Source organism: Pelophylax lessonae (assembly GCF_965119305.1).
Source record: "Pelophylax lessonae genome assembly, chromosome: 3".
Taxonomy (NCBI): domain Eukaryota; kingdom Metazoa; phylum Chordata; class Amphibia; order Anura; family Ranidae; genus Pelophylax; species Pelophylax lessonae.
The window spans coordinates 686,069,458-686,086,576 of NC_138770.1; the positions used below are offsets into that span (position 1 = coordinate 686,069,458).

Genomic DNA, 17,119 nt, shown 5'->3' on the forward strand with positions numbered 1-17,119 from the left:
GCTCACCCTCTCCCCCTTATACACAGCTCACCCTCTCCCCCCTGTCCACAGCTCACCCTCTCCCCCCTATACACAGCTCACCCTCTCCCCCTTATACACAGCTCACCCTCTCCCCCCTGTCCACAGCTCACCCTCTCCCCCCTATACACAGCTCACCCTCTCCCCCTTATACACAGCTCACCCTCTCCCCCCTGTCCACAGCTCACACTCTCCCCCCTATACACAGCTCACCCTCTCCCCCTTATACACAGCTCACCCTCTCCCCCTTATACACAGCTCACCCTCTCCCCCCTGTCCACAGCTCACCCTCTCCCCCCTATACACAGCTCACCCTCTCCCCCCTATACACAGCTCACCCTCTCCCCCCTATACACAGCTCACCCTCTCCCCCCTGTCCACAGCTCACCCTCTCCCCCCTATACACAGCTCACCCTCTCCCCCCTATACACAGCTCAACCTCTCCCCCCTATACACAGCTCACCCTCTCCCCCCTATACACAGCTCACCCTCTCCCCCCTGTCCACAGCTCACCCTCCCCCCCTGTCCACAGCTCACCCTCTCCCCCCTGTCCACAGCTCACCCTCTCCCCCCTTTTCCACAGCTCACCCTCTCTCCCCTTTTCCACAGCTCACCCTCTCTTCCTTGTCCACAGCTCACCCTCCCCCCCTGTACACATTTTACCCTCTCCCCCCTGTCCACAGCTCACCCAAAAAAAAGCCCTGGCTGTAGGTCAGTTCACCCATCTTTGATAAAAAGCCACATACAGTTATTTCCTTCCAATTCTAATAGCAAAGCTCTGCAGTGATCACCCCATACTTAGAAATGTCTTTGGGACCTTCTATTTTATACGTTTGTGTACTTTGTATCGCCCTCTGATTTATCTCCGTCCTTCACTAATCAGAATAGGTACAATAGATAACAGTTACATGTACAGCATGTGATAAAAGCAGCTATTAAGCTTCATTATGCTGATATACAACCTCTCATCTTCTATCCATATCATCCCGCCATGACCTGCTGAAGGGAATCAATGGGACTTTGGTGTATTTTTGGTAATTTAAGTTATTAAGTAAAAGAAGTAAAGTGCAGCGCTAATCGATTCTCAAAAAAGTCCACATCCAGGGAAAGGGCATAAAATAAATCTTCAATTCATACTGTGAGGTCTACCACCGACAACCAATCACACAGCCTCTTACCAAATGCCACAGACCCTCACTACAAAGGTCTATGGAAGCTGTGAATAGTATAATAGGCACAGCTGATAATGGAGTCCTTCAGCGTTCCGCCTCAATAATCCTCTCCATAACCATGGCATGTCATGTGAAGGTGCCCCTTGGACGACGTCATTTGTGATGAAACACGCCGGTCGCGACGTGCTGACGCAACTGCGTACAGTGTCCCGGAAGGACGGGTGAATAAAGTGCCAGCCAGCATCTTGAGTTTTATACATGCAATGATTTTACTGAACTGCTATAAGTGCAATCTTTATATTTCTATAAATAAACTCTAAAAGGCTTTATAATATGGCGAGTTTCTGTTTTCCATGGATACTAATATCCCTGTGAGTGTGGTGGTGGACGTACGTTTCTCATCTATATCGTATCCGGTTTCCTCTACAATAGAGGCTCCGGTGGGGTACACCACAGGTGTTTTGACCTTCATAGGTCTCTGTGATATGTTATGAGGCCATTTCATTTGGTGGAGGATTTTTTTTACTTTGGGTGATAACAGCAATTTGCACAGATGAAGGAGGAATATCATTGCAATTAATCTCTTCCCTTCACTAGTGTCACGTTTAAAGGAAATTTACTTTTTTTTTTTTATTAAAATTTTTTCTACATTTATGTATAGTAAAATTTTAGTGCAACTTTTTTTATTTATTGTTTATTTGTGTTGTCGCACATATTGTTGCTGCTTTGTTTTTGAAAGCGCAGGTATTTTTTCCACATTTAACTTAAAGACCTCAACAAAAGTTTTCTGAGACTATGTAAAATCCAAACTTATTGCAAGTTTCCTCTACTGAAGACAAGCAAATCCTGGAATACAATTCAAGTAACACTGTACTTCTCAATGCAGTTCTAATACAAAATAACTATGCATATCTGCCACTAGGGGCACTGCAGGGGAAAGGCTCCACTTTAGTTTGCCTACAGTTGGGCAAACATTACCTCCTACAGTCAGGTGATTGTTGAGTAGATGACAGTTTCTGTCCTCTCAGTACTTCATTGACAGGTAAGAGGGTGAATTTGTCTGACAAATAAGTTTATCTTTATAACCTGCTTCAATTAATGTTGTCCCAATCACTGTGTAATGTCTCCCTATAGTCTGCTCAGCATATTGGTTTTTCTGTTCCTCCACTCAGTAAAATGGTGAGACCAACTTCTAGAGCTTGGAAAAATTTCCACAGTGGAATTTCTGCTGAGAGCAAAGCTGCAATTAGCAGATATTGTGAGAAGAAATATTCTTTTCCAAATGCTACAAGTAGGACCAAACACATCCCGGCATGCCACAAGTGCCCAAGTGGGTGACATTACCAAAAACTTTATGGAATAAAATGATGAAGCCCAGAATAAATGTGGGAGGAGCTTTCCCTCAGAGTTCCCCTTCCAGAAACATACCTGTTCTCATGTATACAGTGCCTTGAAAAAAGTATTCACACCCCTTGAAATTTTGCACATTTTGTTATGTTACAACCAAAAACGTAAATGTATTTTATTGGGATTTTATGTGATAGACCGAAACAAAGTGGCCATAATTGTGAAGTGGAAGGAAAATGATAAATGACACAAATAAATCTGTGAAAAATGTAGCTGCATTTGTATTCACCCCCCGGAGTCAATACTTTGTAGAAGCGCCTTTCCCTGCAATTACAGCTGTAAGTCTTTTTGGGGATGTCTCTACCAGCTTTGCACATCTAGAGAGGACATTTCTGCCCATTCTTCTCTGCAGAATATCTCAAGCTCTGTCAGATTGGATGGAGAGCGTCTGTGAGCAGCAATTTTCAAGTCTTGCCACAGATTCTCAATAGGATTTAGGTCTGGACTGTGACTGGGCCATTCTAACACATGAATATGCTTTGATGTAAACCATTCCATTGTAGATCTGGCTGGATGTTTCGGGCCGTTGTCCTGATGGAAGGAGAACCTCCGCCCCGGTCTCAAGTCTTTTCTTCTAAGATTGTCCTGTATTTGGCTCCATCCATCTTCCCATCAACTCTGACCAGCTTCCCTGTCCCTGCTGAAGAAAAGCATCCCCACACCATGATGCTGCCACCACCATGTTTCACGGTAGGGATGGTGTGTTCAGGGTGATGTGCAGTTTTAGTTTTCCCCCACACATAGCGTTTTGCTTTTAGGCCAAAAAGTAAAATTTTGGTCTCATCTGAGCAGAGCTCCTTCTTCCACATGTTTGCTGTGTCCCTCACATGGCTTTTCCCAAACTGCAAACAGGACTTCTTATGTCTTTCTTCCACCAATGGCTTTCTTCTTCTCACTCTTCCATAAAGGGCAGATTTGTGGAGCGCACGACTAATAGTTGTCCTGTGGACAGATTCTCCCACCTAAGCTGTGGATCTCTGCAGCTCCTCCAGAGTTCCCATGGGCCTCTTGGCTGCTTCTCTAATAAATGCTCTCCTTGCCTGGCCGGTCAGTTTAGGTCGACGGCCATGTCTTGGTAGGGGCCCGGCCGGTCAGTTTAGGTGGACGGCCATGTCTTGGTAGGGGCTTGACCGGTCAGTTTAGGTGGGCGGCCATGTCTTGGTAGGGGCCCGGCCGGTCAGTTTAGGTGGACGGCCATGTCTTGGTAGGGGCCCAGCCGGTCAGTTTAGGAGGTGGACGGCCATGTCTTGGTAGGGTTGCAGTTGTGCCATACTCTTTCCATTTTCCCATGATGGATTGAACAGCGCTCCATGAGATGGTCAAAGCTTGGGAGATTTTTTTCATAACCCAACCCTGCCTTACACTTCTCCACAACTTTATCCCTGACCTGTCTGGTGTGTTCCTTGGCCTTCATGATGCTGTTTGTTCACTAAGATTCTCTTACAAACCTCTGAGGGCTTCACAGAACAGCTGTATTTATACTGAGATTACATTACACACAGGTGGACTCTATTTACTAATTAGGTGACTTCTGAAGGCAATTGGTTCTACTAGATCTTAGTTAGAGGTATCAGAGTAAAGGGGGTGAATACAAATGCAGCCACACTTTTCACAGATTTATTTGTATCATTTATCATTTTCCTTCCACTTCACAATTATGGCCACTTTGTGTCGGTCTATCACATAAAATCCCAATAAAATATATTTACGTTTTTTGGTTGTAACATAACAAAATGTGGAAAATGTCAAGGGGTGTGAATACTTTTTCAAGGCACTGTATATTAAATGTTCTTATCATATACAGTCCTTATTAATCTATTTGTAATAAAAAAGTACAAATTCAAAAAGCGAGTTTGGTTTAATCTGTACTTTTATCTCCTGCATAATACTTTTATATACATTTCACCTTCCCAGTGTAACACAATGACTTTCTATTTGTAAAACTTCTCCACACTGATTTATTTTTCAGTTTTCCTGAACATTTCCATTTTTTTCTGGAAAAAAACAGGGAAAAAATGTTTGTTCCCCCATGGCTTTAAAATTTTCCGAAAATTATACATCTCTAGTCTCCCCCCCCCCCTCCCCCATCCATCTCCCAGTTCCACCCCTTTTAAAGAATACAGACCAAGTGTCATTTAGTGGTGTTTAGCCATTTGTATGCAATTTGTTGATAACAAGAAATGCAGTCAAAAATAGACCCCCCACCAGCAATTATAGATCCACTCAGCAAATGCAGAACCTCCAGCAATTATAGATCCTTCCAGCAACATCAAACCCCTTCACATCAGAGGTCCTGCCTTCACATCAGGGTCCACCCCTCCACATCAGAAGGCCCCCATCACATTAGAGCCCCCCTTCTTGCAGTGGGATTGGTCCTAGCACATGCACCCCATCTGTCTGCTGTCCGGGCGCCCCATTTTCCCTTTCCCCCCCTCAGCTCTTCTGGCTTCCCTCCTCTCCTCTACTGTGGGCAAAAAAGGGGATGTTTCAGGAGAGTGCGAGAAGGGGAAGGTAAATATGTCATTTGTACCAGGTTCCCACTCTCTTTTGCCTCAGGTACTGCAATTATAAAGTAGCCTCCATTGCGTAGTATGCTGAATACACAATACAAAGGTGCTATAGCCACTCACAGTTCAAGAATTTCACTGTCAGCGTGCAGGGTCCGGCACACTGTATCGCTTCCGCGTTCCACAGGTCGGAGCCACCGCCCCTGTAAGTCACGTATTGACGCAATAAGCCACGCCCTACGCGTTTCATCACTAGGACGTCATCTAGAGCGTCTTAGTGACGAAACGCGTAGGGCGTGGCTTATTGCGTCAATACCTCACTTCCAGGGGCGGTGGCACTTTTGCACTTTTTTCACTTATACACTACCTCAGAGGTAGGTTGGCGGCAGCTTACACCACAAACCCATAGCGCTGGTAAAAACCACACACCCTCAAATATGTCATTTACTGGCCCCTTACTTTCCAGAATGAACACAGTGAAGGAACACATTGGCCCCAATCCCTCCTGTGTCCATTCATCACTGAAGCATAGTAAACCATGTTTACAATGCTTCAGTTTGCGAATGAGCAGGAAGTGTCAGAGCACTTCCTGCTCATTCATCTGTGCTGCTGAGGCTAGAAAGAAAGGTAATGATAAGTCAATGCCCTCAATCACTTTAGGCCGGGAAGGGAAGGGGGGGGGGCTGTCAGGCTATATGTTGGGGCCCAGGATTTTTAACAGCAGCCCTGCCCCCCTGAATCAAAGTCCCTTTTTTACACCAGAAGCCCCCCAACACATTATTATTGCGGGTAAAATATTGTTGTGGGCCAGATGTAGCCCCCGGTCCATAGTTAGGAGACCCCCTTGTTTAAACAATAAAACAAAATCATCCGCTGTAACTTATATAAGTGTTGGTATAGAGATGAGAGATCTGCCATATTGGAGACACTATGGAACACATATAATAAAGTGTCTGTGACAAACATTTCAAGGGTTTAAACCTTCTATTAGTGCAAGGAATTATCATGTCAGTGTTACCGCGGTCAGAGGAATCTCGAGATGTTCCAAAAACGGCTGAATGACGACAGTGAAATCATCTGTGGTGTCGTACAATCCGGTCTCCACCAACTGCCGAGTTTTCTCCTGAAAGGACATTATACCATTTAGCCTTCAATTCTCCTTTAGTGTTGAAAAAAAGTATATGGGGCAAAGGAGGAAAATAGAAACCCCCCCAAAGTGCAACAGGTGAGCCCTGCGCGGAAACCAACCTGGCACCCCCATACAGACCATTGATAATTACTAAGAGTCTGACTTTACAGACATTTATCCCATTTGTGCCCTTAAGTATGAGTACATAGGTATAGCTATAGAAACAAGGCTGCCACATAAAGGGGTGTATTTATTTATCAATGATTCTCTTTAGAAATTCAACCCCGTGAAAAAATAGCTAAGAGCTGACGAGATTCGCCAAGTATTTTATTTTGGGATTTGTCCTACGAATTATATGACATTTATTGGGCAAATCTGGTTTTAATCTGGCCAGGAACACTTTTGGTAGCACTGTATCAGTTATTCTTTACCTTGGAATTCATCTTTGTGGGAAGGTTTTCCTTTCTTTCATGTTGTGGTTGGCTTTGTATGTTGTTATTAGTTATTTTAATTGTATACATTGGGCAAGCAGAAGTCAGTGGAAGGATTGGTTGAGAGGGTTGGAGGGCACTGAATGGAGGTCAGTGGATTGATTGGCAGAGCCAGAGAGGAGTGAAGGATACTGAATGGAGGTCAGTGGAGGGATTGGCAGAGAAGGGTGGAGGACAGTGAATGGAAGCCAGTAGAGAGGGGTGGAGGACACTGAATGGAGGTCAGTGGAAGGATTGGTAGAGAAGGATGGAGGATACTGAATGGAGGTCAGTGGATTGATTGGCAGAGCCAGAGAGGAGTGAAGGATACTAAATGGAGGTCAGTGGAGGGATTGGCAGAGAAGGGTGGAGGACACTGAATTGAGGTCAGTGAAGAGATTGGTAGAGAAGAATGGAGGATACTGAATGGAGGTCAGTGGATTGATTGGCAGAGAGGGTTGGAGGGCACTGAATGGAGGTCAGTGGATTGATTGGCAGAGAGGAGTGGAGGGCACTGAATGGAGGTCAGTGAATTGATTGTCAGAGAGGAGTGAAGGATACTGAATGGAGGTCAGTGAAGGGATTGGTAGAGAAGGATGGAGGACACTGAATGGAAGCCAGTAGAGAGGGGTGGAGGACACTGATTGGAGGTCAGTGGAAGGATTGGTAGAGAAAGGTGGAGGACACTGAATAGAGGCCAGTAGAGGGATTGGCAGAGAGGGGTGGTGGACACTGAATAGGGCGGGATTGGTAGATAAGGGATTGGTAGAGAAGGATAGTGACCACTGAATGGAGGCCAGTGGAGGGATTGGTAGAGAAGCGTAGAGAACACTGAATGGAAGCTAGTAGGGAGATTGGCAGAGAGGGGAGGAAGAACCCGCATGAAGGTCAGTGGAGGGATTGGCAGAGAGGGGTGGAAGACCCTGAATGAAGGTCAGTGGGGAGACTGGCAGAGAGGGGTGGAAGACCCTGAATGAAGGTCAGTGGGGAGACTGGCAGAGAGGGGTGGAAGACCCTGAATGAAGGTCAGTGGGGAGACTGGCAGAGAGGGGTGGAAGACCCTGAATGAAGGTCAGTGGAGGGATTGGCAGAGAGGGGTGGAAGACCTGGAATGAAGGTCAGGGGAGGGATTGGCAGAGAGGGGTGGAAGACCTGGAATGAAGGTCAGTGGGGAGACTGGCAGAGAGGGGTGGAAGACCCTGAATGAAGGTCAGTGGGGAGACTGGCAGAGAGGGGTGGAAGACCTGGAATGAAGGTCAGTGGAGGGACTGGCAGAGAGGGGTGGAGGACACTAAATGGAAGCCAGTGGAAGGATTGGCAGAAAGGGGTGGTGGACCCTGAATGGAAGCCAGTAGAGAGGGGTGGAGGACACTGAATGGAGGTCAGTGGAAGGATTGGTAGAGAAAGGTGGAGGACACTGAATAGAGGCCAGTAGAGGGATTGGCAGAGTGGGGTGGAGGACACTGAATAGGGCGGGATTGGTAGAGAAGGGATTGGTAGAGAAGGATAGTGACCACTGAATGGAGGCCAGTGGAGGGATTGGTAGAGAAGGGTAGAGAACACTGAATGGAAGCTAGTAGGGAGATTGGCAGTGAGGGGTGGAAGACCCCGAATGAAGGTCAGTGGAGGGATTGGCAAAGAGGGGTGGAAGACCTGGAATGAAGGTCAGTGGGGAGACTGGCAGAGAGGGGTGGAGGACACTAAATGGAAGCCAGTGGAGGACATTGAATGAAAGCCAGTAGAGGGGTTGGCAGAGAGGGGTGGAGGATACCGAATGGAGGCCAGTGGAAGGATTGGTAGAGAAGGGTGGAGAACACTGAATAGAGGCCAGTAGAGGGATTAATAAAGAAGGGTGGAGGACACTGAATGGAGGTCAGTGAAGGGATTGTCAGAGAGGGGTGGAGAACACAGAATGGAGGCCAGTGGACGGATTGGCAGAGAAGGGTGAAGGACACTGAATGGAGGTCAGTGAAGGGATTGTCAGAGAGGGGTGGAGAACACAGAATGGAGGCCAAAGTAAGGAATACAATAAGAAGAATATGGAACAGCAAGAGTGCAAAAATATGAAAGTCCCATCTAAATATCACAATACATGCTTACTGAAAACACATTGGACATTCCCCTTAATGTATGACGAATACTGTGATATATATATCATGCTTACCTGGTACTGCTTATTGAAAGATTTAAGAACTTCGATTTCTCTTGAGCCTTCAGGGTAGCCAACCACACAATCGCACAGCGCACTGCCGAGAGACACAATATTACTTCACCCTCCATACATCGTTACATTTTGCTTTGAACATTCATAGAAAAATCATTCCTCAGAACATTGGATCTTTCCTTCAATTTCCTTTGAAAGGCCTTCAAATCCAGACCTGGAAAATTGCGTTAGGCAACCGATTCCAAATAAATGTGCTGTAAGGCATCTTAAAGTATGAACATTTTGGGTTCAAGGTGCGTTTATTGGAAAGTAGGTTTGTTGTGCACTGCGATGGGTTGTAATGCAGGGGTATTCTGGAAGTGTGTTGGGGTCCTGCTCTGGACCCCGGTGTAAGCTGTGACTCTGATGAGGACTTTCATCTAAGTGGGGGACACTGATGGGGACCCTGATGTAAGGGGGATTCTGATGGGAACTCTCATTTTAGGGAGAGGGGGGGGGGGGGCTCTGATCTGGACCCTGATGTAAGGGGGATTCTGACAGGGACTTTCATGTTAGTTGGGGTTCTAATCTAGACCCTGATGTAAGGAGGGACTCTGATGTGGACCCTGATGTAAGGGGGGCTCTGACTGGGTGTCTTATGCAACCAAAGATGGTACAATGACAGCACAATCAAGGAAGCCAAGTGGATACTGGGGAGGGGGGGGGGGGGCACTGGTCCTAGTTGCAGGCTGCAGTGGACAGGACTTGGCCGGCAGACCCAAGTTTGGAGACCCCCAGCTCTATATGTTTGGTGTACCTGGCAGCCGGTGCGGTGTTTGTATAAATAACAATGACAGATCAGAAAGTGAGTCAGAAAATGTCTCCAGACCTCCATATCTCCGGATCAGGTCAAGGCATTGAACTGGAGGATAACGGCAGCAATCTGCTCACATATTGATAGAACATCATAAATATGAGGAATCTTATCCTCGTCATCTCCTCACTTCTCCCTATCACTCTCCTTCTATTCCAGTCTTACTCTTTGATCCTATAGAACTGATAGTTCTGTACAAGGTCAGTGTGATGTAACAGAGGAGAGCTATATACAATACATAGAGAGATTACAGCATGGGGGTAAAGGCTGGGGCGGCCTTAAGTGTCAGTGTGTCATTGTTCTGGGATCCCCAAGTGTCAGTGTGTCATTGTTCTGGGATCCCCAAGTGTCAGTGTGTCATTGTTCTGGACTCCCAAGTGTCAGTGTGTCATTGTTCTGGGACCCCCAAGTGTCAGTGTGTCATTGTTCTGGGACCCCCAAGTGTCAGTGTGTCATTGTTCTGGGATCCCCAAGTGTCAGTGTGTCATTGTTCTGGGATCCCCAAGTGTCAGTGTGTCATTGTTCTGCACCCCCAAGTGTCAGTGTGTCATTGTTCTGGACTCCCAAGTGTCAGTGTGTCATTGTTCTGGGACCCCCAAGTGTCAGTGTGTCATTGTTCTGGGACCCCCAAGTGTCAGTGTGTCATTGTTCTGGGACCCCCAAGTGTCAGTGTGTCATTGTTCTGGACTCCCAAGTGTCAGTGTGTCATTGTTCTGGACCCCCAAGTGTCAGTGTGTCATTGTTCTGGACTCCCAAGTGTCAGTGTGTCATTGTTCTGGACCCCCAAGTGTCAGTGTGTCATTGTTCTGGGACCCCCAAGTGTCAGTGTGTCATTGTTCTGGACTCCCAAGTGTCAGTGTGTCATTGTTCTGGGACCCCCAAGTGTCAGTGTGTCATTGTTCTGGGACCCCCAAGTGTCAGTGTGTCATTGTTCTGGGATCCCCAAGTGTCAGTGTGTCATTGTTCTGCACCCCCAAGTGTCAGTGTGTCATTGTTCTGGGACCCCCAAGTGTCAGTGTGTCATTGCTCTGGACCCCCAAGTTTCAGTGTGTCATTGTTCTGGACCCCAAGTGTCAGTGTGTCATTGTTCTGGACCCCCAAGTGTCAGTGTGTCATTGTTCTGCACCCCCAAGTGTCAGTGTGTCATTGTTCTGGGACCCCCAAGTGTCAGTGTGTCATTGCTCTGGACCCCCAAGTTTCAGTGTGTCATTGTTCTGGACCCCAAGTGTCAGTGTGTCATTGTTCTGGACCCCCAAGTGTCAGTGTGTCATTGTTCTGGACCCCCAAGTGTCAGTGTGTCATTGTTCTGGGACCCCCAATTGTCAGTGTGTCATTGTTCTGGACCCCCAAGTGTCAGTGTGTCATTGTTCTGGGATCCCCAAGTGTCAGTGTGTCATTGTTCTGGACCCCCAAGTGTCAGTGTGTCATTGTTCTGGACCCCCAAGTGTCAGTGTGTCATTGTTCTGCACCCCCAAGTGTCAGTGTGTCATTGTTCTGGGACCCCCAAGTGTCAGTGTGTCATTGTTCTGCACCCCCAAGTGTCAGTGTGTCATTGTTCTGGACCCCCAAGTGTCAGTGTGTCATTGTTCTGGACCCCCAAGTGTCAGTGTGTCATTGTTCTGCACCCCCAAGTGTCAGTGTGTCATTGTTCTGGGACCCCCAAGTGTCAGTGTGTCATTGTTCTGCACCCCCAAGTGTCAGTGTGTCATTGCTCTGGACTCCCAAGTTTCAGTGTGTCAATGTTCTGGACCCCAAGTGTCAGTGTGTCATTGATCTGGACCCCCAAGTGTCAGTGTGTCATTGTTCTGCACCCCCAAGTGTCAGTGTGTCATTGTTCTGGATCCCCAAGTGTCAGTGTGTCATTGTTCTGGGACCCCCAAGTGTCAGTGTGTCATTGTTCTGCACCCCCAAGTGTCAGTGTGTCATTGTTCTGCACCCCCAAGTGTCAGTGTGTCATTGTTCTGCACCCCCAAGTGTCAGTGTGTCATTGTTCTGGACTCCCAAGTTTCAGTGTGTCAATGTTCTGGACCCCCAAGTGTCAGTGTGTCATTGTTCTGGACCCCCAAGTGTCAGTGTGTCATTGTTCTGGGACCCCTAAATGTCAGTGTGTCATTGTTCTGGGACCCCCAAGTGTCAGTGTGTCATTGTTCTGGGATCCCCAAGTGTCAGTGTGTCATTGTTCTGGATCCCCAAGTGTCAGTGTGTCATTGTTCTGGGACCCCCAAGTGTCAGTGTGTCATTGTTCTGCACCCCCAAGTGTCAGTGTGTCATTGTTCTGCACCCCCAAGTGTCAGTGTGTCATTGTTCTGCACCCCCAAGTGTCAGTGTGTCATTGTTCTGGACTCCCAAGTTTCAGTGTGTCAATGTTCTGGACCCCCAAGTGTCAGTGTGTCATTGTTCTGGACCCCCAAGTGTCAGTGTGTCATTGTTCTGGGACCCCTAAATGTCAGTGTGTCATTGTTCTGGGACCCCCAAGTGTCAGTGTGTCATTGTTCTGGGATCCCCAAGTGTCAGTGTGTCATTGTTCTGGACCCCCAAGTGTCAGTGTGTCATTGTTCTGGACCCCCAAGTGTCAGTGTGTCATTGTTCTGGACCCCCAAGTGTCAGTGTGTCATTGTTCTGGACTCCCAAGTGTCAGTGTGTCATTGTTCTGGGACCCCCAAGTGTCAGTGTGTCATTGTTCTGGGATCCCCAAGTGTCAGTGTGTCATTGTTCTGGAATCCCCAAGTGTCAGTGTGTCATTGTTCTGGACTCCCAAGTGTCAGTGTGTCATTGTTCTGGGACCCCCAAGTGTCAGTGTGTCATTGTTCTGGGATCCCCAAGTGTCAGTGTGTCATTGTTCTGGGATCCCCAAGTGTCAGTGTGTCATTGTTCTGGAATCCCCAAGTGTCAGTGTGTCATTGTTCTGGACCCCCAAGTGTCAGTGTGTCAATGTTCTGGACCCCCAAGTGTCAGTGTGTCATTGTTCTGGACCCCCAAGTGTCAGTGTGTCATTGTTCTGGGACCCCCAAGTGTCAGTGTGTCATTGTTCTGGGATCCCCAAGTGTCAGTGTGTCATTGTTCTGGACCCCCAAGTGTCAGTGTGTCATTGTTCTGGGATCCCCAAGTGTCAGTGTGTCATTGTTCTGGGATCCCCAAGTGTCAGTGTGTCATTGTTCTGGACCCCCAAGTGTCAGTGTGTCAATGTTCTGGACCCCCAAGTGTCAGTGTGTCATTGTTCTGGACCCCCAAGTTTCAGTGTGTCATTGTTCTGGACCCCAAGTGTCAGTGTGTCATTGTTCTGGACCCCCAAGTGTCAGTGTGTCATTGTTCTGCACCCCCAAGTGTCAGTGTGTCATTGTTCTGGACCCCCAAGTGTCAGTGTGTCATTGTTCTGCACCCCCAAGTGTCAGTGTGTCATTGTTCTGGGACCCCCAAGTGTCAGTGTGTCATTGCTCTGGACCCCCAAGTTTCAGTGTGTCATTGTTCTGGACCCCCAAGTGTCAGTGTGTCATTGTTCTGGACCCCCAAGTGTCAGTGTGTCATTGTTCTGGACCCCCAAGTGTCAGTGTGTCATTGTTCTGGGACCCCCAATTGTCAGTGTGTCATTGTTCTGGACCCCCAAGTGTCAGTGTGTCATTGTTCTGGGATCCCCAAGTGTCAGTGTGTCATTGTTCTGGGATCCCCAAGTGTCAGTGTGTCATTGTTCTGGACCCCCAAGTGTCAGTGTGTTATTGTTCTGGACCCCCAAGTGTCAGTGTGTCATTGTTCTGCACCCCCAAGTGTCAGTGTGTCATTGTTCTGGGACCCCCAAGTGTCAGTGTGTCATTGTTCTGCACCCCCAAGTGTCAGTGTGTCATTGCTCTGGACCCCCAAGTTTCAGTGTGTCAATGTTCTGGACCCCAAGTGTCAGTGTGTCATTGTTCTGCACCCCCAAGTGTCAGTGTGTCATTGTTCTGGATCCCCAAGTGTCAGTGTGTCATTGTTCTGGGACCCCCAAGTGTCAGTGTGTCATTGTTCTGCACCCCCTAGTGTCAGTGTGTCATTGTTCTGCACCCCCAAGTGTCAGTGTGTCATTGTTCTGGACCCCCAAGTTTCAGTGTGTCAATGTTCTGGACCCCCAAGTGTCAGTGTGTCATTGTTCTGGACCCCCAAGTGTCAGTGTGTCATTGTTCTGGGACCCCTAAATGTCAGTGTGTCATTGTTCTGGGACCCCCAAGTGTCAGTGTGTCATTGTTCTGGGATCCCCAAGTGTCAGTGTGTCATTGTTCTGGACCCCCAAGTGTCAGTGTGTCATTGTTCTGGACCCCCAAGTGTCAGTGTGTCATTGTTCTGGACCCCCAAGTGTCAGTGTGTCATTGTTCTGGACTCCCAAGTGTCAGTGTGTCATTGTTCTGGGATCCCCAAGTGTCAGTGTGTCATTGTTCTGGGATCCCCAAGTGTCAGTGTGTCATTGTTCTGGACCCCCAAGTGTCAGTGTGTCATTGTTCTGCACCCCCAAGTGTCAGTGTGTCATTGTTCTGGGACCCCCAAGTGTCAGTGTGTCATTGCTCTGGACCCCCAAGTTTCAGTGTGTCATTGTTCTGGACCCCAAGTGTCAGTGTGTCATTGTTCTGGACCCCCAAGTGTCAGTGTGTCATTGTTCTGGACCCCCAAGTGTCAGTGTGTCATTGTTCTGCACCCCCAAGTGTCAGTGTGTTATTGTTCTGGACCCCCAAGTGTCAGTGTGTCATTGTTCTGCACCCCCAAGTGTCAGTGTGTCATTGTTCTGGGACCCCTAAATGTCAGTGTGTCATTGTTCTGGGACCCCCAAGTGTCAGTGTGTCATTGTTCTGGGATCCTTAAGTGTCAGTGTGTCATTGTTCTGGGATCCTTAAGTGTCAGTGTGTCATTGTTCTGGGACCCCAAGTGTCAGTGTGTCATTGTTCTGGGACCCCCAAGTGTCAGTGTGTCATTGTTCTGGGACCCCCAAGTGTCAGTGTGTCATTGTTCTGGATCCCCAAGTGTCAGTGTGTCATTGTTCTGGATCCCCAAGTGTCAGTGTGTCAGGTTTGTAGCAGTGATTTTAAGATTAATATTTATTTGTGAAATGACTGTGAGATATCCTATGGACGTCACACACAGGTACTGCGCCTGCAGACTATACAGTATGCTGAGGATATCCTGACCTCATGATTCTCCGTGGACAGTGAGTTTTTTCATCATCGTACAAAGCCTTCAATGGTATAATATCCAGAATAGTCACCAAATTCACAAACATTCTTGGAACCTGAAGAGAAAACAGTAGACAGGTAAACGAACGCATTGAGAGAAGGAGAATCCAATCACAACTGGTGATTGTCTGCATCCAGTCTTCCTATAATATACTGTAAAGTACCGTATATACTCGAGTATAAGCTGAGTTTTTCCAGCACATTTTTTTGTGCTGAAAACGTCCCCCTCGGCTTATACTCGAGTCAAGGAAAAAAAATAAAGTCCCTGGCCGCTCCGACGTGCTTAAGCTTTAAAAATGTCGCCGCCTGGCGCATACATGTCATTGCGCACGCGCCGCCGCCGCTCGGGAGAGGCCGGGAATAGCCGAAAGTATACGAGCGGTGGCGGCGCGTGCGCAATGACGTGTCGGCGCCGGGCGGCGCCATTTTTAAAATGAAGGCGCCTCTGGAACAGGTAAGTGAAACAGCTGCACTACCTGCCATTATGCAGGGCTGCGGGCACACTACAAGGGATGCAGTGCTGCGGGCATGGTCCACCTGTACCATGCCCACAGCACTGCATCTCCTGTAGTATGCCCACAACCCCGGATCCTCTTGTACCATGCCAGTACCCTGCATTCTCCTGTACCATGCCAGTACCCTGCATTCTCCTGTACCATGCCAGTACCCTGCATTCTCCTGTACCATGCCAGTACCCTGCATTCTCCTGCACCATGCCAGTACCCTGCATTCTCCTGCACCATGCCAGTACCCTGCATTCTCCTGTACCATGCCAGCCACCCTGCATTCTCCTGCACCATGCCAGTCACCCTGCATTCTCCTGTACCATGCCAGTCATCCTGCATTCTCCTGTACCATGCCAGTCATCCTGCATTCTCCTGTACCATGCCAGTACCCTGCATTCTCCTGCACCATGCCAGTACCCTGCATTCTCCTGTACCATGCCAGTACCCTGCATTCTCCTGCACCATGCCAGTCACCCTGCATTCTCCTATACCATGCCAATCATCCTGCATTCTCCTGTACCATGCCAGTACCCTGCATTCTCCTGCACCATGCCAGTACCCTGCATTCTCCTGTACCATGCCAGTACCCTGCATTCTCCTGCACCATGCCAGTCACCCTGCATTCTCCTGTACCATGCCAGTCATCCTGCATTCTCCTGTACCATGCCAGTCATCCTGCATTCTCCTGTACCATGCCAGTACCCTGCATTCTCCTGCACCATGCCAGTACCCTGCATTCTCCTGTACCATGCCAGTACCCTGCATTCTCCTGCACCATGCCAGTCACCCTGCATTCTCCTATACCATGCCAGTCATCCTGCATTCTCCTGTACCATGCCAGTACCCTGCATTCTCCTGTACCATGCCCGCCGCCCTGCATTCTCCTGTACCATGCCCGCCGCCCTGCATTCTCACCCTAGGCTTATACTCGAGTCAATCATTTTTCCCATCTTTTTGTGGTAAAAGTAGGGGCCTCGGCTTATACTCGAGTATATACGGTAAGCCATGCCTAGTGTCCCATATAACAATATCCGTGCATAGAGACTGCTGTAAGCTCAAGGACAATCCTCTCACAGATCTCCAGCAATCATTAGATAGCAGCTGTGACAACTCAGACTAGAAATCACTGTCAGTTCTTACAAAGTCTGTCCGGGTACTATGACATCATCCATTATTTCTCAACGGGCTGGAACTATTGTTTTATTTTTCTATTCGCTGAAGTCAACCAACAGAAAAAAACAGAAAATTCCAGCCTATAGGGAAAGAGGGGGTAAAGGAAGGGAAAGGGAAATCAAGTCAATTACATTTTTTAAACAATGTTGTAGTCTGTTGCTTCCTCCTGCCTGTTCTGTCAGATCTCCATACCCCATCAGAATTCCATACCTCCGTCATTTCCGGTTGAGGATCAGCTGTAGCTTCGTCATGCAGCTGTAGCCGTGACACACGTCCTAGTGCGCATGCGCGCAATAGGTAGGGAAATTTGATATCGCAACGGGTCGGGCACACGTCCTAGTGCGCATGTGCGGCAATGGGTCGGGCACACGTCCTAGTGCGCATGTGCGGCAAAGGGTCGGGCACACGTCCTAGTGCGCATGTGCGGCAATGGGTCGGGCACACGTCCTAGTGCGCATGTGCGGCAAAGGGTCGGGCACACGTCCTAGTGCGCATGTGCGGCAATGGGTCGGGCACACGTCCTAGTGC

The 17,119-nt window shown here is 48.3% G+C and overlaps 1 protein-coding gene across 1 annotated transcript in view; it reads right to left on the reverse strand.

Annotated features, from left to right (window-relative positions):
- PLB1 (phospholipase B1) overlaps positions 1-17,119 on the reverse strand; it is a gene marked incomplete at its 5' end in the record, with an annotated part of 217,657 nt that overhangs the window by 106,965 nt on the left and 93,573 nt on the right. Inside the window, 2 exons of the mRNA XM_082251005.1 lie at positions 6,123-6,227; positions 14,846-14,968. Coding sequence (XP_082107131.1) covers positions 6,123-6,227; positions 14,846-14,968 — 228 coding nt within the window. The remainder of the gene's footprint in view (positions 1-6,122; positions 6,228-14,845; positions 14,969-17,119) is intronic.